At 46.8% G+C, this 26,086-nt stretch overlaps 1 protein-coding gene across 2 annotated transcripts in view; it reads left to right on the forward strand.

Moving 5' to 3' along the window:
* Nucleotides 1–26,086, forward strand: part of STRIP2 (striatin interacting protein 2) — a 184,855-nt gene that overhangs the window by 94,126 nt on the left and 64,643 nt on the right. For both annotated transcript variants that reach the window (XM_086918897.1, XM_086918898.1), the window contains exons 10-14: nucleotides 898–1,121; nucleotides 9,343–9,408; nucleotides 12,089–12,152; nucleotides 13,854–13,925; nucleotides 14,768–14,842. In XM_086918897.1, the coding sequence (XP_086775023.1) occupies nucleotides 898–1,121; nucleotides 9,343–9,408; nucleotides 12,089–12,152; nucleotides 13,854–13,925; nucleotides 14,768–14,842 (501 nt within the window). The remainder of the gene's footprint in view (nucleotides 1–897; nucleotides 1,122–9,342; nucleotides 9,409–12,088; nucleotides 12,153–13,853; nucleotides 13,926–14,767; nucleotides 14,843–26,086) is intronic.

A 26,086-nucleotide genomic window follows, 5' to 3' on the forward strand; every position in this document is an offset into this window, starting at 1 on the left:
TATTTAAGTCTCCATTTAAATGTAACACTGATATTTTATTCTCCCACTATGGATGATTTAATGAACCTCATGTACATACCTTCTTAGCTAGAATTTAACTCATCTTGTGTCAATCTTCTTATCCCATTTAATATTACTTCTTGGCAGTGGATCGGCTCATAGGCAAATAGAGCGATCTTCCGCAAAGTAACTGCTTTTGAAAGTCAATCCTCACTGAAGCAGAAGTAGTTATGTGTGGTGCTCACAAGCAAAGCCAGTTACACCATCATAGTATGGAGCATTAATGTTTTTATATTTTTGCTATTAGTTTTAATGCTAAAGCTGTGAATTTCCTCAGTTTTAATATCTTGTTAGATTTTGGATAGGTTGCAGTCATTTCTTAACAGATAGCAGAGCAATGTTTATGTGAAATATTGATGGCATCATCTGTATGACTTGGATTTGTGGGGAGGTAGATACTATTTCAACATCACTCCTGTTCAGAGACCTGCCTGATTTCCTTTTAGCCATTGTAAGAGAAACGTAGTTTGCTGAAAATCCACATATTGATGTTTGCCTCTGTCTATCACTATGCAACTGTGGCTCAAACACTTGGCCATGCTAAGAGATATTGTTCCCATAATTAACGGTGTGTGACCCTCTCTTGATAATATGACCATTAGATAGCAGGACTTACGCAAATGACCTACAACACTAGATCACTTTTTGCCTGCGACCAAATATGCTGAATTCTGACAAGATATCCAAAATCAGCGGTTTACCATTGCCTCTTCCAACCAGTTCGGCTCTTTTTCTTGATGACTCTTTGGGGAGGACACAAGACATCCCCAAATAATTAATACAATTTCCAACTTCCTGCCTCCTTGCTAATTTTACATACCCTCTTCTCCACTTCAGCCACTGGTAAAACAGGACAGCTTAGACCTGTACAATGAGAGGGATCCATTCAAGAATGATGAGGGCATACTGGACGAGGACGATAACGATGATGTCGACAGCGGTATTGAGGGAGAGTTGGATCCAATGGAGAGAGACGTCATCAACCAACCAATGTCTTCCTCTTATCCTCTCGCTGAGCGAGTGACCTTCCCCAAAGGCCTTCCTTGGGCTCCAAAAGTCAGGTAAAGCTGCTGCTCAAGAAAGCATTTTTGCCCATTTTCTTTGCTCCCAATCACTGAGTGGCTGTTGCTTGCTGGAACTACACTATGCCATTTATACAACCCATTTGGCTTGAGGCCATTCCTCATTGAGCTTATAGAGGCCTTTAGTAGTGACTTATTTTGATGCTTGTCCTCTGCACACAGCTACTCATTGAACAACATCTCAATATGTAAGCACAATGGCTAATCAAGGGCTGTCCTGTGAATTATATAACATATAGCAACATTCCATGTCATTCTTGATGGTGAGGCAAAATCAGCAACGGTAGACAGGGAAAGAGAGTATTTACAGTCTAAGAGCAAGGGGAGAGACTCAGTCTAAGTTGAGTCTGATGTGATGCAGTAAGCTAGGAAATCTGAAGGTATAATGGACCTATTGGTACAGATATTTTAATATTCTAGTTTCATTTATTAAAATCATCAAGAAACCTTGCATCAATGACTTCACAATTATTTTAAAACAGTGCTTCATTACATTACAAAAAAGTATGTGTGTGTTCCATCATTTAGGCAAGATTCTTATTTACATGCCATAGGAAAACTTTCAGACTGGTGACTTCAGGGGCCAATTCACAAAAAAAAATTAAAATACGTGCAAATTGTGAAGATTTTTTATTGTGAAATTCTCTGGGCCTACAGACATTGTCTCTGGAAAACTATAACTTTGTACCACACCAGACATATGGCTCTTAGCCCTGGACCTATGCACTGACCATAAGGGTATGAAAAATCTGCATTTGCACATTCCTCATAGCCATTTTTATGATGGAAAATATTTGCATGTGAAGAAATCCCAAACCCGGGAACTCCAGAAGAAAATCTTAAGACCGATTTTGAATATCGGTTTTAGCATCCAAAATATATTTGAAGCTTTTCATATTTTTCTGTGGTGAAAGTGGATTGCAGAGATGATTTTATTTCATGGTCTTTTATTATATTTACTCTGAACCATTCGCAGAGTTTAAAGGATTTCCTAGTCATAAGGCAGGAAGAGGGGATAAAGTTGTCGGGGGTTAACATGCATATGCCAGGAACCTGTTAATTGGACATTTGTCCAGGTTTTTCCTCTGTGGTGGCACACAGTGTGACCAGTCTTCTGTGGGATGCTTGCTTGGTATTTAACAGCTGGGTTCACAGAAAGGCCGGGTAATGTCAGGTAATGCCTTGTTTTCTGAACTTTAGTTCTGTGATAGGAGTGAAGGTGGGGAGAGTGGGGGGAATCAGACTTTGGAGAGAGCTCTGCTAGACACTTTGATAAAAATCCTCCATGCATTTTGCTTTTGCCAATTTTTCTGTGAGATATGCTCACATAAAGCATTGTCACAGCACAAGAATTACATTGCACTATAGGAAAGGTAGGAGAGTAGAGTGACCAATTGTTGTAATGTAGGGTGAAGGTCTGTGGTTGTGTTCCTCTACAAGAGTCTGGATCTCCTTAGTTATATGCAACATCCAGCTAATGTGCTTTTTCTCATAGATAAGGTTATAAGTGTTACTTAATACATAGATCATACTATGTTTGATGTATAGAAACATTTAGCAATGTAAGTCACTTTCTAGGCATGTGCAATACTAGCAGTGCCTTGAGACACACTTCTAATTTCTATGAGAGATCCCTTTAGCTTTGTGCCAGATGTTACCAGAATTCTTTGAAATGTACACCATTCATATAGTGCATGCACATGCCTAAGATCCACTCAAGGTATGTAAAAGGGCTCATGGTGGATACCTCTTCCCAACAGATTCCTCACCTATTGAATGTCCTCAAGCAGATTGGATCCTGAAAATGTTGACCTAGTTCTCATGCACTGGTCTTTGCGCTGGAAGCGGCCCACGGACATCAGTTTGTGTTTTTTTACGCCTTTCAACATGGACCTTTGTCTTCTCCCAATTACTTTGGTCAAATTTCAAGTAAATTTCTCAGAGATTTTCTCCTCTAAAAACATTTTTGTGCAGTGATTCAGGGATGTGACATCCCTAAAACACAGGGTTTAACTCCTGTCACAATTGTGATGGGCAAATGTCCATCACTGCTCCCCATAGGGCCTGCAGGTGGGGCCTCAGCTCGAGGCATGTCTCAAGGTGTTGCGTGCACTGTTGCAAAATGAAACCCAAGGTAATAAAAGAGCTCAACCATCTGCTCAACATCGATTGAGCTCCATAACAAGGTCACTCTCTTCGTCATTGCCGTCCTCCAAGTCTTCTGAGGAAAAGTGGAGTAAACCATAAAAGCAAGAAGAAGCCTAAAGGGGATTCTTCTGGATGCAGTTTGAATCTAAGGGTACGTCTCCACTGCCCATTACATCCTGCAGAGTAGTCCTTGGAGATGGAGCTCACGGACATAACCCCTTCAGAGGACCCACATCAAATGACATCACTGACTCTATCCCCGGATGTAGGGCAGTTGGTAGTCCCATCACTGCTGATGGCTTTTATGGCCACCGGATTCGGCGATGCTTGATGTGGCCTTGTTCGGCCATGCAATGATGGAGATTTTCCAACAAGTGTTGGTGCACTTTTACACCTCAGGGGACTGTTTGCGGCACTGCTTGGAGTTCCACCAATGGGTTCTAACCTATCTGCGAGTGTCAATTTTTCTGTGAGATGTGCTCACATAAAGCATTGTCACAGCACAAGAATTACACTGCACTATAGGAAAGGTAGGAGAGTAGAGTGACCAATTGTTGTAATGTAGGGTGAAGGTCTGTGGTTGTGTTCCTCTACAAGAGTCTGGATCTCCTTAGTTATATGCAACATCCAGCTAATGTGCTTTTTCTCATAGATAAGGTTATAAGTGTTACTTAATACATAGATCATACTATGTTTGATGTATAGAAACATTTAGCAATGTAAGTCACTTTCTAGGCATGTGCAATACTAGCAGTGCCTTGAGACACACTTCTAATTTCTATGAGAGATCCCTTTAGCTTTGTGCCAGATGTTACCAGAATTCTTTGAAATGTACACCATTCATATAGTGCATGCACATGCCTAAGATCCACTCAAGGTATGTAAAAGGTCTCATGGTGGATACCTCTTCCCAACAGATTCCTCACCTATTGAATGTCCTCAAGCAGATTGGATCCTGAAAATGTTGACCTAGTTCTCATGCACTGGTCTTTGCGCTGGAAGCGGCCCACGGACATCAGTTTGTGTTTTTTTACGCCTTTCAACATGGACCTTTGTCTTCTCCCAATTACTTTGGTCAAATTTCAAGTAAATTTCTCAGAGATTTTCTCCTCTAAAAACATTTTTGTGCAGTGATTCAGGGATGTGACATCCCTAAAACACAGGGTTTAACTCCTGTCACAATTGTGATGGGCAAATGTCCATCACTGCTCCCCATAGGGCCTGCAGGTGGGGCCTCAGCTCGAGGCATGTCTCAAGGTGTTGCGTGCACTGTTGCAAAATGAAACCCAAGGTAATAAAAGAGCTCAACCATCTGCTCAACATCGATTGAGCTCCATAACAAGGTCACTCTCTTCGTCATTGCCGTCCTCCAAGTCTTCTGAGGAAAAGTGGAGTAAACCATAAAAGCAAGAAGAAGCCTAAAGGGGATTCTTCTGGATGCAGTTTGAATCTAAGGGTACGTCTCCACTGCCCATTACATCCTGCAGAGTAGTCCTTGGAGATGGAGCTCACGGACATAACCCCTTCAGAGGACCCACATCAAATGACATCACTGACTCTATCCCCGGATGTAGGGCAGTTGGTAGTCCCATCACTGCTGATGGCTTTTATGGCCACCGGATTCGGCGATGCTTGATGTGGCCTTGTTCGGCCATGCAATGATGGAGATTTTCCAACAAGTGTTGGTGCACTTTTACACCTCAGGGGACTGTTTGCGGCACTGCTTGGAGTTCCACCAATGGGTTCTAACCTATCTGCGAGTGTCAATTTTGATCCATTGGAAACACCTCTTGTAATTCTGGTGTCATTCCTGGGCCAAGATCCTCACTAGTAGGCCTTCTGCCGACAATGTTGCCAACACCAGCACCACCACTGGCTCCACCATTGCCAAGGCCTCCCCAGGATCGACCCGCATTGAAGTTTAGCAGAGTTCCTTAGGTCCAGAATAGATGCTGAGAGAATTACCGAGGATGAAAGAGACTGGGAGCAAAATGGTGCCTCTAACCACATTGCTGGTAGACTATGCACAACATAGTTGGGTCCGATTTGGTTCCCTTACAGATGCGTGAAGGGTTGCAACATGACACTGATGACAGCAGTAAGACTGCCACCCCTTCCTCTGATACAGCGGATTACACAGCACTACAGAACACAAATGTATTTGACACATCACTGGACATAGATATTGATATTCATTCAAGGCCAGCTCCTGCTGAAGTAGCCTTATTTCATACCATCCTCAGAAAGGTGGCTGATGTATTAGAATTGTCTCTTCCCTCTGTGGAATCAAAATCAAAACCCACTTTGGAAGAATAACTACTTTCTTTTAAGGAACCATTGAATGCACATGCAAAGGATGCCTCGAGAAACCCACATTGACACCAGCAGTTAATTTCATTGTGGGTAGGGGATACAGACCAGCTACAGGTGATCCACCATTTGTGTAAGTGCATTCTTCCACAGAAAGTCTGGTGGTGCAAAATCTGGGAGCTTTTTCAGCCTATATGCCTGAAAGGGAATATAAAATGTTGGAGCAGGGGAGAAAAATATATTTTTTGTGGGTAGCCGGGCTGTCCACTGTCTTAATGGGGACTGTCTCCTGAGGAGATCTACCCACACTCTATAGAACATGGCACCTATGTGTGTCCCAAATTTACTGCACCATGTGAGAGACCACTTTCCACAGGTGGTCTAGATACGGCTGATTTGGTGGTCATGGTGTGGGTTCAGTAGCTTTACACAGCCATGCCTGGCTCAGGCCAACATAATTCTTGGGGGACATAAGGCTACATTGATGGACATGCATTTTGATTGAGCCTGCCTTTTCAGAGGTAATACAGATGCTGCCCTGGAAAGATTTTGGCTTGGAGAGCTGCAGCTCCATATTTAGGTCTTCAGTGACCCAGTGGGACTATAGGTAATTCTAAAAAATGTAATGGTTTCTCAAAAGGATTTCAGTTTTGACATTGGCAGATATGTCATTCTCCTCAGCAACAAAATCCACATCCCTGGCAGATAAAGGTGAGGCTATCAAACCAGCAACCTCACTCCGCCTACTTTTCCCCTTCACCACCTGGAAAGGAACTTTAGCTTCCCCTTGAGGGAGTATGTGTGGTCTGTGTATCTTCCTTTCCACAAACATACGGGCCATAACATCAAATCAATGGATCCTTCAGACAGTGGAAATGGGGACCCTATCCTGCTGGTCTGCATGAAGAACAGTGGTCTTTCTCTAGTGCTAGATCTCAGAATCTTAAACTGTACTTCTTCTGTTCCTACATAAGGTTCTTGCGGTGCTTGAAGCATAAGGCTGGAAAGTGTCCCTGAACTTGCAGGACACTTCTTTACACATACCAATCATGCAGTTGCACTGAATTTATCTGAATTTCATGTTAGAGTCTAAAATACCACCATGTCATTGGTCCTCCTGTTCGGACTGACATCGGCACCTCAGATCTTCAACAAAGTGAAGGCAATGATTGCAGTCGATCTCAGGAGGTCGGGTATCAATATTATCCACTACCTGGATGACTTGCTTGTCAAGGCCAGCTCACCTGACAAGATGTTGCATCTCCTTCTGATTGACATGGGTTTTTCCATCTCTTTCTGTTTTACTTAGTGTTCTATCAGCACCTTCTGTTCATAGTAGCAGTACTGGATATGATACCTCTTAGAGCCTTCCCTCCGCTACAGAGAACTTGGACATTCAGGTTATTATTCCAGTGTTTCAGGAGGAAGCTCACTTTCCAGTTCTGATGGCTCCCTACCTGCAAGATATTCAGGCTTCTTGTATTATTCCTGGTCCTACAAGCACACTGGCACACAAGGGCTCTCCTATGGTGCCTCCAAAGGCAGAGGTTCTATCATGGGGGAGATCTGTCAGACACCATCATCTGACTTGGCTGTTGGGGGAGGAGCACCTGCCGCAAGGGATCTCCTTCTACTCTCCACCAGCCGTGGCCATGCTGGTTACAGATGCATCTACCCTTAGTTAGGTGCTCATCTGCAGGAGTTGAGATCAGAGGCTTCTGGTCCAGGACAGTTCAAAACAGGATTTTAATTAGAAGGATAATTGAGTACAATAAGATGTGCTGTGCCCTTTCACCTTGCCTTCCAAGAGGATTTCTCATTTCACCAGGACAAAATTGTTCACCTCAACATTGACCTGGTGTGTTCCTGTGGCTGAGATGTATTGTGTGGTGACATGGGCTTTCATTCACACCTTCGCTAAACATTACTGATTGAATTCAGATGTGAGAAGGGATGGCCATTTAACATGTACTGTACTCGAGGAATTCCTCTTCCTACCATTCCCTCAGTCCCACCATCTGGGAGGGGTACTGCTTTTGGAATCTATTCAAGATGGAAGAAATCTGCAGGTAGAAGTATTTTTCAGAAGAAAATGTTATTTCCTTTTGGCAACAAAGTTTCTGGTGGATTCTCTCTACCTGCAGATTCCTCACTGATCTCACCCACCTCCCCATTCTGAAGGGTGGTTTTGGCCGCATTCAAACATTTACAGTCTAGATTGCTACACTGCACTGCCACAGTTGGTACAAGATGAAATGGATGGGGACCTGATGTTAGTGTGCTGGAGTGGGTGCTCTGTGGCTCCACTGATGTTACTGCAGCATCGAATCCGGCGCTGAGAAGCAGCCATCACTCCCTCCTGGTACAGAAGCGCTGTGCAGGAGCAGGTACCAGATTGAGTCTGGCACCTGCAGATATTCAACAGGTCAGGAATCTGCAGGTAGATCGAGTATCCACCAGAAATATTATTACTAAAGGTAATTTACTTTTTCTTCTGTTGCACATCACTCCATTGGGCAGGTCTAAGCTGTGTGCCGTAAAATATGTAACTTCATGCAAATTTAAGTTACACCACACACATTGTTCTCAAAACAGCTTATCAGGTAGGGCATCCAGAATACAGAAAAGTCCAAATATTTCTGATGTCTTGAATCTTACAGTTCTTCCTAGCGAAACACTTGCATTATGCATGAGTAATGTGAAATAGTGTTCTGCCAGGCTGTTTCTAATGAACAGATGTACAATTGATGCTAGGAGTGCAAAACTAAAACTGAAGACCAGTTGTAAAACACAACTGGAGAAGTGTGGCTCACTGGTTAGAGCAGGCAGACCCTGAAGCAGAGGTCAGACCCGGGACCAGGGTTCAATTCCCGACGCGGCAGGGTGTTGAGCTCAAATGTCCACGGACTCGATAATTCTCGCTTTGGTGCCTGACCTAATCATGGGTTCACACTCTGCAACTCTGGGCATTAAGCTTGCTTAATCTCCACAATGGCCCCCCCGCGGCGGATGCCTGGCTTTCACCTTGGGGATGCCCTGTAGGGGCTATCTCACAGGGAAAAACCAGGACGGGTTCCCAAGGCAAGCGTGGAGATACCCCTTTGGGGTTCGATTCTGGCGCTATATAAGAAATATAATAATAACTGTGATATGCTGAATGGATGTGGTCCACCTTTTATTATCTGAAGTGCGCACATGCAGGCTTGTTTTCTGCCGAGTACGCTTTACATAAGCTATTTTACTCTGGGAAGACACAGAGTTGATGACAAAATGATTGGTTCAATATGCGCAGGTGTATGTTGAGAAACGTTTCAATTGTGTAAGGCTTTGGATCCCGTTTGTATAATGTGTTTTGTTAAAATGTCAAAACAACGATATAACTGCTGCGGAATCCCTGCATAATGCCACATAAGCTGGCTTTTGTGTTGTTGTATAATTACTCAACTGCATATTTTATTGGTCTGTGTCTAGTATTTGGTAACCTTTCTCTCTTTTTGTGAGGTTCATTTTTCGAAATATTCCTCTGACATTATTTTGCAGTGTTCGTTTTGGGCTGAAGAGATGGTCACTGCGGCAGATGGCTCGGTAGTACTAATTGAGCAGGATATATTATCCGAAGGGCTGACCCATTGGGAGAGAAACAGCAGTGCATATGAACGCTATGTTAAGAGTTGTGCGTTTTATATACTTTATTGAACCCTTGTTTTCCTTTCTTTTTTCTTCTTCTTTCCTGTATGATTAGGGAGAGAGACATTGAAAATTTCCTGGAATCCAGTCGGAACAAATTTATTGGATTTACTCTCGGGCAGTAAGTACCAGTGCGTCAAGATGAGAGATATTTTATTGATGCACTTTTTTAATGAATGATATTTTAGCTAAGATTTGCAGATTTACAGAAGTGAGGCAAGTGCTGAATTGCTGTAGGTGAAGCTAAGCTCCTTAATGGCTTTCATGCACTCTTCGTTTCTAGAAATGTGCTTTTTTGTTCTTGATTTTTGCAATATATTTTGAAGCCCATTATTTTGTTGTATGTGTAAAACATTACGTTTTTTATATTATAATATTTTATACTTCATGTAGATTTACATTGAGAGAGGTTGGACTGAATTGTGTGAATGAAATGTCTACATAATTTCGCATGTAGCACATTCTGCATACCAAACCACCTCTAGACACTGACAGGTTTTGGTACACATGGGAAATGCTGCACTCAGTGATAAAAGGTGGTGTGTCTAAAATCATACAATGTAGTCAAAAGAGGAAGGTGGGTTTAAAGACAGGTTTTTGGTCCAAAGCCTGCAAATCAACCACTAGAAGAAATAAGGCAAGTAGTTCCATAATGTTAAGGTAGCAACCCTAGACGCCACTTAGTAGCGGAACAAAAACGCTGCATGAAGTTTGCTTTCTTCAGGATTTAGAGAGCACTCCCAGTAGCAAGATTCTATTTTGCCTTGAGCACTGAAAATCCTTGTTCTCACAAGTAAAAGATCAGAGTCTATTAGGCCTTTCTGGTGACATGGCGCCTACCCCTTCAGAATTGTCATGAAGAGAGATGCTGGGACCTACATTTCTATAGGCTGTAAGTGAGGAGAGTGGGGTACGGCGGAGACTTTTAAGTACTCTTGTGGTGCATGTAAAGCAGTGGGGTTGTGCTTCTAGAAACAGGGTCTTCGAGATCAGGGTTGGGAGGTCTTTAAGTAGCATATAAACATTCTTATTTAAAGAATGGGGTGGCATGCTTGGAACCACACTCGAGTTGGAATGAGCTGGGCAGAGAGTCTGTTGTGTTGCATTAGCCACAGAAACAGGCATACTAGAGTGGCTTGACGGCCTGGGTCGCCCACCATTGTATATCTATGGATGAAAACCTTTTAGGTCTATGAACCTATTGATTATTACTTAGTAGGTCAATGTTTAATGCTAACTGAAATGCAAGACAGAATAAAAAAGGATTTGTTTCAAAATAACTGTGGAGAAGAGATCAAACCTGTAATCTTCTAAAGGGAATAGTTGCCATATCACATAAGGCTGGCTGCAGCCATTCTGCTTTGAAAGGTGCCTGCACCCCCACCTGCAACCAACCCCCATCTGGTGACCTGCCCATACACGGTTCTCTTCTGGTGACGTTGCACAGTTTCTGCATAGTTGTACTAATGGCAACACAGCACTATGCAAATCTCGGTCACCATAATTCCTTGACAGCTGTGATTGTTACTGTAGGGATATTGGTCTTTGCATTTGTTGCTGTTGGCTGATGCAGCAAAGCCATTCTTCAGAGATCCTGAAATATAGGCAAAGGTATAAGCATCATTTAACTGAATGGCCCTTCTTTTATTAACCTTGAAATAATGAAATGCTGAATCCACCCTGCCAGGATTGGAGCTGGACCATGGCAGGTTATACAACGGTGTCACTGGCAATTAGGGGACAAGTTCAAACTGTGGGGTTAGAGATTACCAGTTCACATTCTCCCAGCCGCACTACTTATTCGAACTCTTCACAGGAATCCCATTGCTTCTTTTATTCTTAAACAACCCATAAGTCATGTTAAAAAAAAATATTACGTGATTAAAATAGTACATGCAAATGCACAAACTGTAGGCACTAAATCAAGTGTCACAGTGACTCCAACATAAGTGTTGACTTCTCACATTAAAGGAAACAAGAAAACATAGTCTTAGGTTTTGTGTGTCCAACATTGGTCCACAAGGACATCCTTGAAAGACATTCCTTCTCCGTGAGAAATGAATAGGAACAGCAGCTCCTGCAAGATATGGTTCAGGGGTTTGTCTTAGTGAATTTCCCTATGAGAAGGGTGTGCATTGGTCCTTGACACTCATGGCCTAAAGTAGGCGCAATATGTTTGTAACAGCTTGTATCCAAAGAGACATGAGTCATCAGTTTAAGCAGGACTGCTCCTTTTAGGGTGGGGCAGTGACTACTTTGTATGGAGTTTATCCCTTTCTCTAATATTTGCAGGAGCATTAGGATGACTTAATGGAATGCCAGCCAGGGAAATTCCATGTAGTAAAGACTGGGTCAGTCATGCCCAACTATCAATTGTTTTGCTGTCCTGGTAGCATGCTCTGTGGTACTAGGGCAGGGCAACGTTATTCCTGACAAATAGCCTTTATTTTTGGAGGATGGTCAGGATGTCTTTGGGAACACTTTAAAAGAAGAAGAAGATGGCCCTTGAAGACATGCAGTTTTATTGGAGAATGCAGTGGGCGGTCAGCCAATCAATGATATATAATCAGAATGTCACATTATGTTTTTCCTGAAGTTTAATTGAGGAGAAAAACAAAACTAGATACCACGATAAAATTGTAACTACCACAGCCGAGCAAGAAACCATACTGATAACTATATTGAGTAGTGATGTCCACCACTGTGACTCATCCAACCCAGCATAGGCTGGTTCAGTTATCACTACAATATTCTCGTCTGTTGTTGTTTTCGTCTCATTTTCTGCTTTTATTTACTTGCAGTGACACAGATACTTTAGTCGGGTTACCCCGCCCCATCCACGAAAGTGTCAAGACCTTAAAGCAGGTAACTTCAAACATATACATTTTCAGTCGTGTCTTCTGTTTTATTTGTGGGTTGGATTCTGAATGTATCTGCTCATTATTTAACGGCCCACCTTTTATGGTTATTTGGCACAGAATCTGGCGCAGTTGAATGATCCCTGTCCCTGCCACCATCTTCTCACTAACAGGGCTCAGCTAGGGAAGCCAGGGTTTGCTTGAGCAGTCCCGCGGTCTTGACTATGGCCACAAAAAGCAGAAACAGTGCAGCGTTTTGTGACACCCTAATAGAAATAAACATTGTGTTGCCTACTTCCCTTGCAGTTGGACTTTGCTGAATTATTCCAGAGACAATATTCTGCCACTCCTCTGCTGGTGGTGCTATGGCAGCCACTTATTGTATCCTTGTCACAGAACCAGTCCTGATGAGAAGAGTAAGAGAAAGAAGGGTGCAGCATTGAAGAGGTGCAAGAATTAGGTGGTGCCACTGCCATACATGTTATTAGCTAGGCCTGGTGTTGTTTGATGTTCTTTGTTAAGGAAGCAACATCACCAGAAGGATAAATCAAGATTCCAAACAGTCAAAGGGCTGCCAATCAAAATTGTGCGTGCTTTAAACCAGGGCTTCTCTGAACAGTCTCGGGCTTTGTGCTGTTCCTTTTCATTGCCTTTGCAAAGCTCCCAACTCTGTGGCTGTTGTGTTTTTTTTACTTTTTTCGGGTAGTTTGGTGGGACATCCATCATCCAGTTTTAAATAGACTGATAGCATACCAGGGATGTTATTGATCAGCGGAGATTCCGTAGTGTTCAAAATACTTCATGCCAACTGTGCTGTGGGGTGCCAGTTCTTTAATCTTGCTGCGATTTGTCTGAAGTCTCTTAAAACTTCTCCCAGGACTTGTTTGTACTCCCCTCTCATGCTTTACTTGTAGGTGTTGTTTGTCCCCCGTATTGATTCCGGATGAAACGTACAATTCAACCTTTGAGCTATGCTGGCCTCTGTGCTTGCCCCCAGCTCAAATAGGTGTCAAGGTGGTGGTTGGGCGGGTACTAGATGGAACATCCTGCCTAATCTTTGTTCGCTAACTGTGTCCAGTTTATCTACATCAAATATACTACAACCCACAAAAACTATGCAGATTTGGGCTGCGACAGGATGCACGCTGTCAAAGATGGAGTGCAGAAAATGCCGATTTTTCTCACCTCGCTTGGCATTGCCCAGATATTAGAGCATACTGGGTGAATGTCACAACTCTGCTTACTTAGCAAGAGGCTTGTGACGCACATAGACTGCATAATTAAGGTCTGTCTCTTGGGCCTGGTGAAAAACTTAAAATGACGGGTCTCTATGCACTGGGGGGAATAGAGTTGCCCTAATATCAAACAGTGGCTTTCTGATATGGCATATTGTAACCATATTCTGCAGGCCTATGAGGAGGAACTGCCCCCCCCCCCTTCCAGACCTAGGGACTTCTGGGTAACACTAACTGACTATCTTTCTACCCATCAAGCTGTAACCACAACATCGACAGATTGAATCATTGTTAGAAACATCGAATATGTCATGAACTGGTGTCAGAATGATGCACTGTACAACGGATTTTATTTATATGCCCCATATGTTTTGTTGTGTGAGTGTTTTCTTCTGCATACAATTGTATTGAAAAAAGCAATACAAAATAAAAAATAAAAAAAACTGTCCAGTTGATGATCTGTTTTTCCCCAGTACAAGTATGTGTCGGTGGCTGATGTGCAGATACGCAATGAAGAGGACCTGGAGAATTGCCCCATGTCTTTGGTAAGCCTGTACGTGGGAGCCCTCTGTTGAAATGATACACCTGAGGTGTGTCGGGCTTCAGTGAATCATCTGATCTCCCTTATCTACATACAAAAATGCTGTTTTTAGTAGAAATGGTCAAACTGTCCCCACAAATGAGTTTTCTTTTATTTTCCACATAACCCTTTCTGCTGATTTTCTTTTATCTCTGTGGAGGAGATGGTAGCTCTGTGGAGAGCCCGCTCGCCTCCCCATGGAGGAGAAGCAGGGATCTCTGTGATGGGGACACGAGGGCTTTGTGGAGGTGGCACTTGAGTCTCTGTGGGAGAGACACTGGGTTCTCTGCGGCTGAGGGGGCACTCGAGTCTCTGCTGAGAAGACACCAGATGCTCTGTGGAGGGGACATTGAAGTCTCTGTGGAGGTGACACTGGGCGCTCTGTGGAGAGGACGGTGGAGGGGACACCAGGGCCTCTGTGGAGAGGAGACTGGGGCTATGCTGTAGAACCCATGGTGGTCTCGATTATTAGCCCATGAAGACGTTTGTTGAGGGTCGCCCACTTCGTTGTAGGTTGAGGGAAATAGCCGAACGCAGTTGAAAGTCTCTTTTGTGACTACAAAACATTTCATGCCATTGTAGCAGCATTGCAATATTTCATTGAGTACTTTATTGTGTCACAGTGCACCAACAACACGTTTGGAAGGATAGTTGGTTCTTGTGTACTGTATTGATTATGATTGACTTGTCTCTAATGACGTGTTGCTTAATTTGTCAGTAACAGATTGATACATGGCAGGACTTGTGGTAGTTTGTAATCGATGCTGATTATGTCCTTATTTTTGTGTTGTTTCCATCACTTTGCAGGGAGAGGAGAATGTGCAAGAGACCCCCTGTGAGGTTCTTTACCAGACTATGCTGTACAACCTCCCTCAATACATGGTAGGTCTAGAAGGATATTCCGTAAAATTATTTTATTTCCCCCCCCCTGGAAACATAGGGATCCTCTCTAAAAAGAAAACATACTAAAAACGACATAATGTGCTAATTAGTAACCAGATGTTAATTCCTTTCGAAAGGTGCTAATGTCCACCATTTCAACTATTAAACACCTTTGTCTTTCTTCACAGCAGAGAAAGATGCCAAGACCTATCGGGAGCCATGTTTATTTGACTTCCAAATGTTTGTTAATAACTTGAGCAGTGTAACCTTTTCTCTAGCAGAAGCAATGTCATTTGTTCACAGCCCGGATTCCAGATTTATAGGTCACGTGGTAATGATACTGCAGATATTCCAACCACTGACCAGTGCATGGTGTAACACAACCTAATTTATAACCGTATGGGTCTACTGAAGCCCTGATCAAAGCTCCTATAGGGCACTTATAGTCCTAAACATGTAAGCACTAACATTTCTGAGCTGGGCACTCTTCAAAGAAACTTCAAAGAAACTGACCAATTACTGGAGCATGAACCGAGAAATTAACATGCGATTCCCAACCTCGAAAGCAGATTCTTCTTTACACCCCCCACCCCCTCCCCCCCCACACACATACAAGTTGATTTGGCTGACAATAATGGGGTTGATTCGCAAGGTAATTATTTTGAAATATGTTTGCCACTCGTGATCGAAATGAATGGACTGAAAACAATTCAAATCTGATTATTGTTGGAAAAACGGTACTTTGAATGACATGTCTGCATATTTTTATTGAGTGATGATAGAAAGTAGTATACACTTCAACAATGTACATCACAAGATACCTTCTACTTATTTTTGGAAACACAGATAAAACGTTTACGTTGCAGTGGCGTGGCCTGGAGCGTCAAGATGGCGGTCGCACTCTAAGAGTGCTCCGGACCCCTCCGTCATCTGTGCTAAATCCGCCACCATCAGCAGCCATCTATCCTTCCATCCTATAGCTATCGCATCCACTATGACGGGTATAGCACGGACATGCAAAAAAACTATTGAAATACTAACTACGGTGCTTGATTTTCTGCCTAGGCCCCCAAAGCGCTCCGGCCCCAAATGGTGGCACCGGTTCCTCGGATCTCGGAGCTCTAGTCTGTGCATGGCACTGTAGCCCGACTCGCTCACTAATTGGGCCCCCTCCTGGGTACTGCGGCCCTCCTGCTGGGAAGAAGCTGAGTATTGTGGGGCTGTCCTCTGTCCGTGGTCGATGGTAACGAGCATCCTGTTTTGCGGCTAGGAGTGTGGTCCCCTCCCCAGCCACATCCACGGCTCTGCTGCGGTGGCCTGCGGGGGTGGAGGCGGAGGCTGGCGGTGAAGGAGGTGTGGGGGCCGGACGATCGGCTACCACGTCGGGTAGCAGGGTGCTTTCGCTTGAGCTCCCCCCCTTCTGACCAGCCCGGGGTCGGGTGCCCGAGGACGGGCCCGGCCTGCCTCCGTCCTGGGACCCACCTGTGCTGTGTCTGCGGGCCAGCAGCACTCCTGGTTGAGGTGGGGGCCCGGCCTGCCTGCATACTGGGACCCATCTGTGCTGTGTCTGCGGGCCAGCAGCGCTCCTGGTTGAGGCGAGGGGGCCAGCCGGAAAGCCATACCCTTTCTTGCTCCTGGTATCCCAGAGGTGTGCTCTAACGTGCGTCCTGTGGTGAGGCCTCCTGTCCTTGGCTGGGTTGCTGCTCCATCAGTGTGAAGCGGGCTGCTTCCGGCTGAGTGGCACCCGGGATCGGCCGTCGCATTGGACAGCGGTGAAGCTCTGGTGGTGAGACTGCGGAGGATAGCCTGGACCTCGCCTGGGGTGTCCTGGCTGACGGCGACGATGGCATTGACGGGCCCGCTAAGGCACTGCAGGAGTGAGGCCCGGGGGCCCGGCCACAGGCAATCCTTGGACTCAGCGCCTCCCATGACTCTGGTAGATCCGACCGAAGGTGGGTCAACGGCGTAGACCATGTGTCTACCCCTCTCCCGGGCCTGTGGGCCTGTCTCTGGGGCATTGCGATCCTGATCTGGGGTGTTGGGCTGGGCCTGGCTTGGGTCGCCCCGCCACCTCCTGCTGCCTGCTACCATTACTGACTCGTGCCCACCCCCGGTCCCTCCGGAGGTGCAGCGCCTATCCCCACTGCTTCACCATCGAGACGCTGCTGGAGTTGACTTTTGGGCCAGATCTTCCCTCCTCTATTTGCCCCCATAGCCCCATGATGCCTTGACCTACCCACCCGACCTCCAGCGGGGCTTGGGACTCCACTGGTGGTCTCACCAGGCAGGGTGCGCCCCCGGGCCCAACCCCTCAGGCCTTATCTGCAGAGGGGTGGCGTCGCGGTAGGTCGCCTTTCAGCATACCATGGGCGGCATCTTCACCCCTTATCACTACTCTGGCCTGCGATGTCTACAAACTCTCAGGTGTAGCGGCAACTACTACGTCCCATGGCACTGGGCTCCTGCAAGGCCCTTCTACATGTCCCCCCACTGGATCCACTGGGTGGGCCCACGTTCTGATTCACCAGGAGGGACAGGCGCACACCCTTACTTGGTCGCGGTTGAGCCCTGCTGCGACTGACATCTGACCACCCACGGACTAATCTGACTTGGGGCACCCCAGGACATCCACCTGCATACTTGCCAGCACTCCCCCATAGGTCCCCATACACAAGTTTGAAGCCGCAATCGCGACTGTCTGCCTCCTGCCCTGACCCACGGCATCCTCGCTTCGCTGGGCCTCAGATTCCACCAGAAACCCGCTGTAATTCCATTGCTGGCGCATGGGGATGCCTCTTCACACCAACTGAACAGTGGGCCCTCACCAAACACGATAACACCCATGTGATCCAGCCAGTGTCTTCCCTGCTGGGATCCTCTGGTGGCAGCCCACGCTGGTACAGACTATCGACCCGCCCTGATCCCCTTCCACTATGGGGCGAGACCGTGGACCAAAGATGCCTGCGACTCAAACCACCATGGACCAATACTCAGTTACTGATCAGGGGTCCTGATCCGAGGGCACGAAAGGCCACCCCCCAGGAAATGGGGATCCTGCAAGCCATCTCTGCCTCTCAAAGCTCAGTTGAAAATAAAATTGGGGCGGTCCGGGTGGACGTAGCCCTGATCCGGCAAGATCTCTGCAACGCTATGGCCAGAATCACCGAAACTAATCCCTTATCTCCTCAGTTGAGGATGATGTGTCTAGCCTAAAAGAACAACTGGTCCGCCTAGAGACTCACACTAAAGAGCTTCACAGGAGGGCAGAGGATGCTGAAAACCAATCCAGGCGCAACAATTTGCGCTTAGTGGGCTTTCCAGAAGGAATCGAACGCGGCCCAATGGAGTCCTTCATCGAAACCTGGATCAACTCCTGGATACCAAACAGGACACTCTCAATCTGGTTTGCTGTCGAGCGGGCGGACCGCTCTCTGGCTCCAAGCCCTCCTCCGGATTTGGCACATCAGCCCATCATAGCGCAGATCCTTAACTTTAGGGACAGGGATCTGATCCTGCAGCAAGCCCGCACTCAGAAATTGATGACATATCAAAATCACACTTTTATGATATTCCCGTACTATACCAGGGAAGTTCAATCCCAGAGGCGCTCCTACACTGAAGTGAAGCAAAAACTCTGCACCCTCAATCGGCAATATAGACTCCTATTCCCAGCAAGGCTGCGTGTGGTCTTCCAAGACAGATCATATTTCTTTGACAATCCCCAGGCAGCCTGGACCTGGCTGACAGAAGAATGTCCCCTTCAACTCAGAAAGAATGTCCCCTTCAACTCAGAACCAAATCCACGGCCCTGGGGTCCCAGGCCACTGGCACCAACAGCCCCTGGGTCCAGGCAGACGTAGTCCCGCAGAGGCTGGAAGTCGTGAGGGCCAGCTCGGACTCCCAGGGGCTGGGTACCCACGGTCTGGGCGTCGGTCTCTACCACTGAGTCTTCACTTCTCCCATGGGGCATCTCCTGTGATCCCTCATCTACGAGAAGTTCCTCACCCAAGATCCTGACTGTGAACTCTGAGGACTCTGATCTCTCCCGCAGTCCTAACATACCTGTCTGAAGCTCCACGCAGTGCCACGGTCGAATCTCAGCACACCACTACAAGGACGGCTACACACAAGCAAAGTCCAACCCAATCAGATATTTTTGCTGATGTACATTCTAATTCTTCAATAAGAGGGGTCCAGCACGTCTAATTGACTTTAAGCGTTGTAGTTTAATTCACTACTACAATTCAGGGTGACAGATGCTTCTGTTTCCGAAATATTGGGAAAGGGGAACGAGGAGGGGGTGGGACCGTTGCCCCGTGTTTTTAGTTGTTCTACTTCTCAAAGTACACAGCCTCTCATCTCTACATTGGCACAACACAACCCTACAGGGACACTGTCACAATTGTCCCGAATGATAGACACTTCTCTGCCTCCAAGGCACTCACCACACAGCAGGCTCCCACAGCGCTGCAGGTCCCCCTTGTTGACTACGACTTAATGACCCACCAAAGTAACTCACTTCCCATCATGTCATGGAATGTTAATGGTCTAATAGACCGAATCAAATTAACTGCAGTCCTGTGACACGCCCAGGGACACACTCCTGACATTCTCCTACTTCAGGAAACCCATTTCCTGGGCAATCTCTGCCCCTTCCTCGCCAGATATGGAGCCAGGGTTCTCGTGGGGTCGCTATCCTTCAAAAACACAATTTTTCTTTTGTACCTTCCCAAGTCACCAGAGAGCCTCTCCAGGTTCCTTAGGTGAAGAAACTCTTAATGTTCTCTCTGCCCATATTCCACATGCCACCCATACACAGACTCAACACTGCATAGGTGACACACTAGTCTCCATGCCTCTAGGTATAACAATAGTAGGAGGAGACTTAAATGCCGTCATGCTGCCAACATTGGACGTCACAGGGTCTTCTCTCTCACACGCACCTACCACACCAAAATCCTTACAGACGGGCCACTGCTATGGGTCTCTGCGAAGCATGGCGAACATGGAACCCACGGGTGACCCTTTACACGCACACGCCAGCAGCGCACCACAATAGCTCTTGCATAGATTTGGTGTTTATGCCTGCCCCTGAGTGTAGCAAATTCAGATTCAGATATCCTCCCCCGGGGCATATCAGATCATTCACCTTTGCTTCTCACCATGGGTGGCCCATCCACTGCCCTTCCTCTAATGTGGAGAATGTATGCATCGTTTCTCCAGGACCACAAATTCGAAGAGGCCCTCAAGGCTGACATTGGGCAATACTTCCTCATGAACCAGACCTCTGTGTCCTCGCCAGGTACTTTATGAGAGGTGGGTAAAGCCATGGTCTGCGGGCATGCTAAGAGCCATTTCAAAGCCCAATAAGTGGCCGGGGATAACAGACTCACTCTCCTGGAAACCCAAGCGGTCCAACTGGAAAGAAGTTCTGGCACCACGCCGGATGACTCTCAGCTGCATCAGCTGGAGTTGGTGAGGGACAAGATTAGACAGATCTCACTGGATGCGGCCACGGTCCTGTGGAAGTCCTCAGTAGCTTGTGTCTACGGATGGGGCGATAAGAATGGGAAACTACTTCACAGGCTCACATTCTACCCCCTGGACTCTCAGATTATCCCATAAATCCGGGACTCGGCGGGACAGACTCACTGCTCTCCCTGGGCGATAGCCCAATCCTTCGCAGACTACTACTTCACATTATACACCACCCAGATCCCGTAATCCTCTTTAGAAGAACTGAATGCCCTGGAGGGTATCCACCTTCCTCCTCTATTTGCAGCAAATTCCGAGGGTCTAGAAGGTCCGATCACATGTGAGGATATAGAGGAAGCCATTTCACTAGTTGCGGCCAGCAAGACTCCGGGCCCTGATGACTAACCACAGTGATACTACTCCACCTACAGAGACATACTCACCACTTGCCTGGCCCCTCTATATGACGAAGCCATAAAAAAGGCTCCTTCCCTCTGGAGACGGATACGGCCACCATAGTTCTTATCCCCAAAACACAGGCACCAGCGCCACTGTGTGCGGACTACCACCCCATCTCCTTGATTAGCACCAAAATCAAAATCTTTCCCACAGTCCTAGCTCAATGCCTCAAACCCTACCTTGCTAAGCTGGTCCATCCTGACCAGTGTGGGTTCATGCCGGAGCGGAGTACTAGGCACTGCCTGCGGCGTCTCCATGTGGCCTTGGCTAATCGTCAGGTTCTAACCCCCTACCTTGCGCTTCTCCTAATGGATTTTGAGAAAGCCTTTGATTTGTTCAACTGGGGTTACCTTGGAGATGTTCTGCGGGTCCTGGGCCCCAAGTTCCGTCATATGGTGCATGTACTGTACTCGAAACCGACTGTGCGAGTGCAAGTCAATGGCGTACTCTCTGACCTTTTTCCGATAGGCAGGGGTGCCCTCTTTCGCCCCTCCTCTTCGCCCTAGCCATGGAGCCCCTGGTCAACTTCATTCACTATGACAATCAAGTTCAGGGCTGGCGGTGGGGAAGTCACCATGAACACAAAATCTCGCTCTATGCAGATGACGTCTTGCTGTTTCTTGCGGACCCGGTCTGATCTAGCCCCCGGTGCTTGCATATTTTGCTCTCCTTTGACCACATCTCTGGCCTGCGCCTGAACCCATCCAAGTCGACTTTGGTTCCCCTGCACATCTCCAGGGACTGCTTCCACTGGCACTTCACCATCCCTATCAGGCGGCAGTCCTTCAAGTACCTAGGAATATGGGTCGTTCTACTGCCCAACCTGGCCTGGGCCCTCAATGTAACCATGCTCTCTCTTCCAAAAACCAAAGACGATTGCTTTTCCACACGGGGAGCTGCATCTTAGCAGCTCCCCATGTGGAAAAGCAATGCCGGCTCCCGAAGGACGCGGGGAGACGGAGGGACCGTGGGGGGATTGGGGACCCACCTTTGTCCCCAACGGAGAGGGCCAGCCTCTGGGATGGGGTCCCCGGGACTAGAAGTGGCCCTGGAGGGGGGCCACGTAACCCCCTCCTCAAAAATGTATTGAAAAAAAAAGGCCGGCCCTGGGGGATGGGGTCCCCGGGGCCATAAGTGGCCTGAGGAGGGGGGCAACGCTGCCACCTCCAAATCAATAAAAGAAAAAAAAATGGCCATGCCCTGGGAGATGGGGTACCTGGGGCCGATTATGGCCTCGGGAGGGGTGCCACGTGGCCCTTTCCATAGTTCCAAAGTTTAAAAAAAAAAAAATAATAAATAGGGGGCAGGCCCTGAGGGATGGGGTCCCCCGGGACAATTAATTAGGAAAAGAAGGGGGGCCACATAGCCCCCCTTCTTAAATATTTTTTTTTAAAAGACCGGCATCGTGCCGGAGGCCCCGCCCCCTCCTTGCAGCACTCTGCAAACATGCCCCCTGGTGTGTTTGCAGATGGGGAACTAATTTCCCATGAATACTGGAGGTCCCTGGGGGCCAACTAGCTGACCAGTAACCTCCAGTATGCGCCAGGGAGCTGCGTTGCCAAGAGTGTTCTGAGGCCACGCCCCTTTTTACACCTCTCTGCAACGCAGCTCTGTGGTGCTTAATGGAGGTAACTGTAGGGCTAGTTACACCCCAGGGACCCTCAGGATTCAAGGGGAGTTAATCTCCCAACTTAAAACGCACCACGGGCGGGTTTGCACAGTGGTGGAGGGAGGGGGTGGGCCTGAGTTGACATGTGTGCAAACACACATTATGGCGCGGTTTAAGCTGGGGAATTAATTCTTCTTGAATCCTGAGGGTCCCTGGGGGCCAACTAGTCCACTACGCACCTCCAGTAAGCACCACAAAGCTGCGTTCCATACTGGAGGTACCTGGTGGGCTAGTTGGCCCCCAGGGACCCTCAGGATTGAAGAGGAATTAATTGCTCAACTTAAAACGCGCCACAGGGTGTGTTTGCAGACATGTCATCTCAGGCCCGCCCCCTTTCTTCATTATTGTGCAAACGCGCCCCCCTGGCGGGTTGTAAGTTGGGGAATTAATTCCTCTTCAATACTGAGGGTCCCTGAGGACCAACTAGCCCACCAGGTACCTCCAGTATGCGCCAGAAAGCTGCGTTGCAGAGAGGCGTTCAGAGGCCATGCCCCTTTTTACACCTCTCTGCAACGCAGCTCTATGGTGCTTGTTGGAGGTACCTAGTGGGCTAGTTTGAGCCTAGGGACCCTCAGGATTCAAGTGGACTTAATCTCCCAACTTAAAATGGCCACAGGGCGCGTTTACACAGTGGCGAAGGGAGGGGACGGGGCCTGAGGTGACGTGTGCAAACACAACCTGTGGAATATTTTAAGTTGGGGAAATAATTCCCCTTCAATCCTGAGGGCCCCTGGGGGCTAAAGAACGGTTTCCCCATGTCTCCGAAATGCCACTGAGGAAAGGACATTCCGTCCTGAAACGCGTCTGGTACGAGGAGGAAGATGTTATTAATGCTCCGGTGTAAGGTCTTTTGCTGGCAAGATGCTGTGATTAAATAAGAGAGCCGAAGTACAGTGTTCGTGTGGTTCCTACCGAAAAGTTGGATTCTGCATTCGAATTTATATATATATATATATATATATTTATATATATATATATATATATCGACAGGAACTCCGCAAAACCACCTCCAATCCCACAGGACCGGCGAAGCAGGAGACAGACCACAGCTTTTCAAGGTAAGTTTTTTATTTTTCCAGTTTTTCCCTTGACCAACCAACCATGACGCGTTTCGGGCTTTGCAGCCCTTGTTCACATGCAAGGTATTAGTGAATTTTAAAGTGCTTTTAAAGTGCTAAAGTGCCCCGCCTATAGCCCTCCTCCCTGAAAGGTCATGTGACCAACATGAAAGGGAAAACAGACTATCTCAGTGAATGTGCAAACCAAATGTTAAAGCATATAATTTCCGGCATAAATGCATAATGTATACACTCATATAAATGTTTATACAAGACAACCCAATCTCGGAATAAATTCCCAAAATTCGATATCATAGCTGGTTAAATCCAGTAAATCGTGTAAACATTAATTGATGTGACAATATCATACACATCACCAAAAGATAGCGTAAATCAGTATGCTGACATGTATAGACATCATGTCAGAGTAAAGTTGAATTATATCAACAAATAAAGGGCCTGACGGAATTATAATAATAACAACCAAAAAAGCTAGGACAACCTTGCCTAGTGTGCAAAGAGGCTAGAAATAAAGTGCAAGCTGTATATTCTAAAAGACATTGAAATACATGTTATTAAATATATATATATATATATTTTCCAAAGAGTTGCCCAGAGATGGAGCCGCACTCCGTGTTCAGGTAGGTAACAACCTTTTTTTAGAAAACAAACTGCTTCCCATTCCGTGATTGTCCCTTGGCCTTACGCGTTTCATGGAAAAAATTCCCTTTCCTCAGAGGCCAAACACGAGCAGCTCCATTTCGTGCGCCTGCACTGTTCCCTGCATATTGCTTCAGTGATGATTATTAGCCTCCGGTGTGCCACTTAATTTATTCACTCTCCCGCTGCATGCCGGAACCTGCAGTTCAAATCAGCACTTTGTTACCCTCCAGTGGGTTAGTTGCTCGTGTATCAATAAAGGGACCAATGGTGCAGCTCTATATTGAGCCTCCGAATGAGACTCAGTTTGTTTGAAATTAATTTCCTGTCCACGTCGATCGTAAGGAAAATCTTATCCCCCACGCAAACCCAGATCAATCCAGGGGCGGTGCGTCGCTCCCACGGCCTGGAGCCGCCGTGCATCCATTTTCCAAAGATATATATATATATATATATATATATATATATATATATATATATATATATATATATATATATATATATATATATATATATATATATATATATATATATATATCAAACAAAAGGTTGCCCCATTGGAAGACCACACTCGAGGGGGTTGCACACTCGTATGCCGCCGGTAGTGGCACTGCAGTTCACCATGCTTTCACTCAATTTCGTGCCAAACGCGTTTCGGGCGCATCTCTCGCCCTTGATCACTGGCTGAAACAACAGGAGACGCAGGCTAATTACTTGCACATGATTTATTCAAAATTAAGGTCCCGCCCTAATAGGAGTCATCAGGGAGCATTCTGGTCTATGCAGTTCCTGGTTGGACCAAGTGCAAAACCCCAGTGGTTGCCAGTGTTCTCTGTTGCTAAAAATGTCAAGCCCCAGTGGGCGGAGCAGAAACGTAGTAGAAGCCGCACTGCCACCAATATGTACCTGCGGCTCAGGCCCCCCTCGGTCAATTCGCTGCTCCGCTTTCCTGCAACGTAGAACCGCTATAGTCAAAGCGGCGGGGTCTTCCGCGACCGGACCAGCCGCACAAAGCGGACCCCAGGCACTTGTTATTACAGGTGCTGCTAGGACATCGGGGGCCTGAGCCGCAGCGACATTGTAGCGGTTGGAAGGGGTGTTGCCATAACTTTTCACCTGACGAGGAACATACAATTTGAAAAAGGTGCAGCAGCGGTAACCACTTGGTTAGAGGAACGTGAGTCCAGGGGTTTTTCCAAACGGACTACCTTATCCAGCATACCTTGCGCCCACATGGGCGGGACTCGCTATTTAAATAAAGTAATTTTCAGCATTCCGCTTCCTGCATCTTTACTGCCAGTGACCAAGGGCTCATGGGAGCCCGAAACGCGTTTGGCGAATAAAAGGGAGAGGCAGCACACTCAATCCACGGCTGTCTGCGGCGTCAAGTGCAGTAACCCCGGTGTATGCGGCATCCTCAATTGGGCAACCTTGTGTGATGATGTTAAGCGGCCATGTCCGGTCGCGAGGATGCCCTGACGCACAAAGCGGACCCCAGGCACTTGTTATTACAGGTGCTGCTAGGACATCGGGGGCCTGAGCCGCAGTGACATTGTAGCGGTTGGAAGGGGTGTTGCCATAACTTTTCACCTGACGAGGAACATACAATTTGAAAAAGGTGCAGCAGCGGTAACCACTTGGTTAGAGGAACGTGAGTCCAGGGGTTTTTCCAAACGGACTACCTTATCCAGCATACCTTGCGCCCACATGGGCGGGACTCGCTATTTAAATAAAGTAATTTTCAGCATTCCGCTTCCTGCATCTTTACTGCCAGTGACCAAGGGCTCATGGGAGCCCGAAACGCGTTTGGCGAATGAAAGGGAGAGGCAGCACACTCAATCCACGGCTGTCTGCGGCGTCAAGTGCAGTAACCCCGGTGTATGCGGCATCCTCAATTGGGCAACCTTGTGTGATGATATATAT

The sequence above is a fragment of the Lissotriton vulgaris genome, chromosome 1_1 (genome assembly GCF_964263255.1).
Source record: "Lissotriton vulgaris chromosome 1_1, aLisVul1.2, whole genome shotgun sequence".
NCBI lineage: Eukaryota > Metazoa > Chordata > Amphibia > Caudata > Salamandridae > Lissotriton > Lissotriton vulgaris.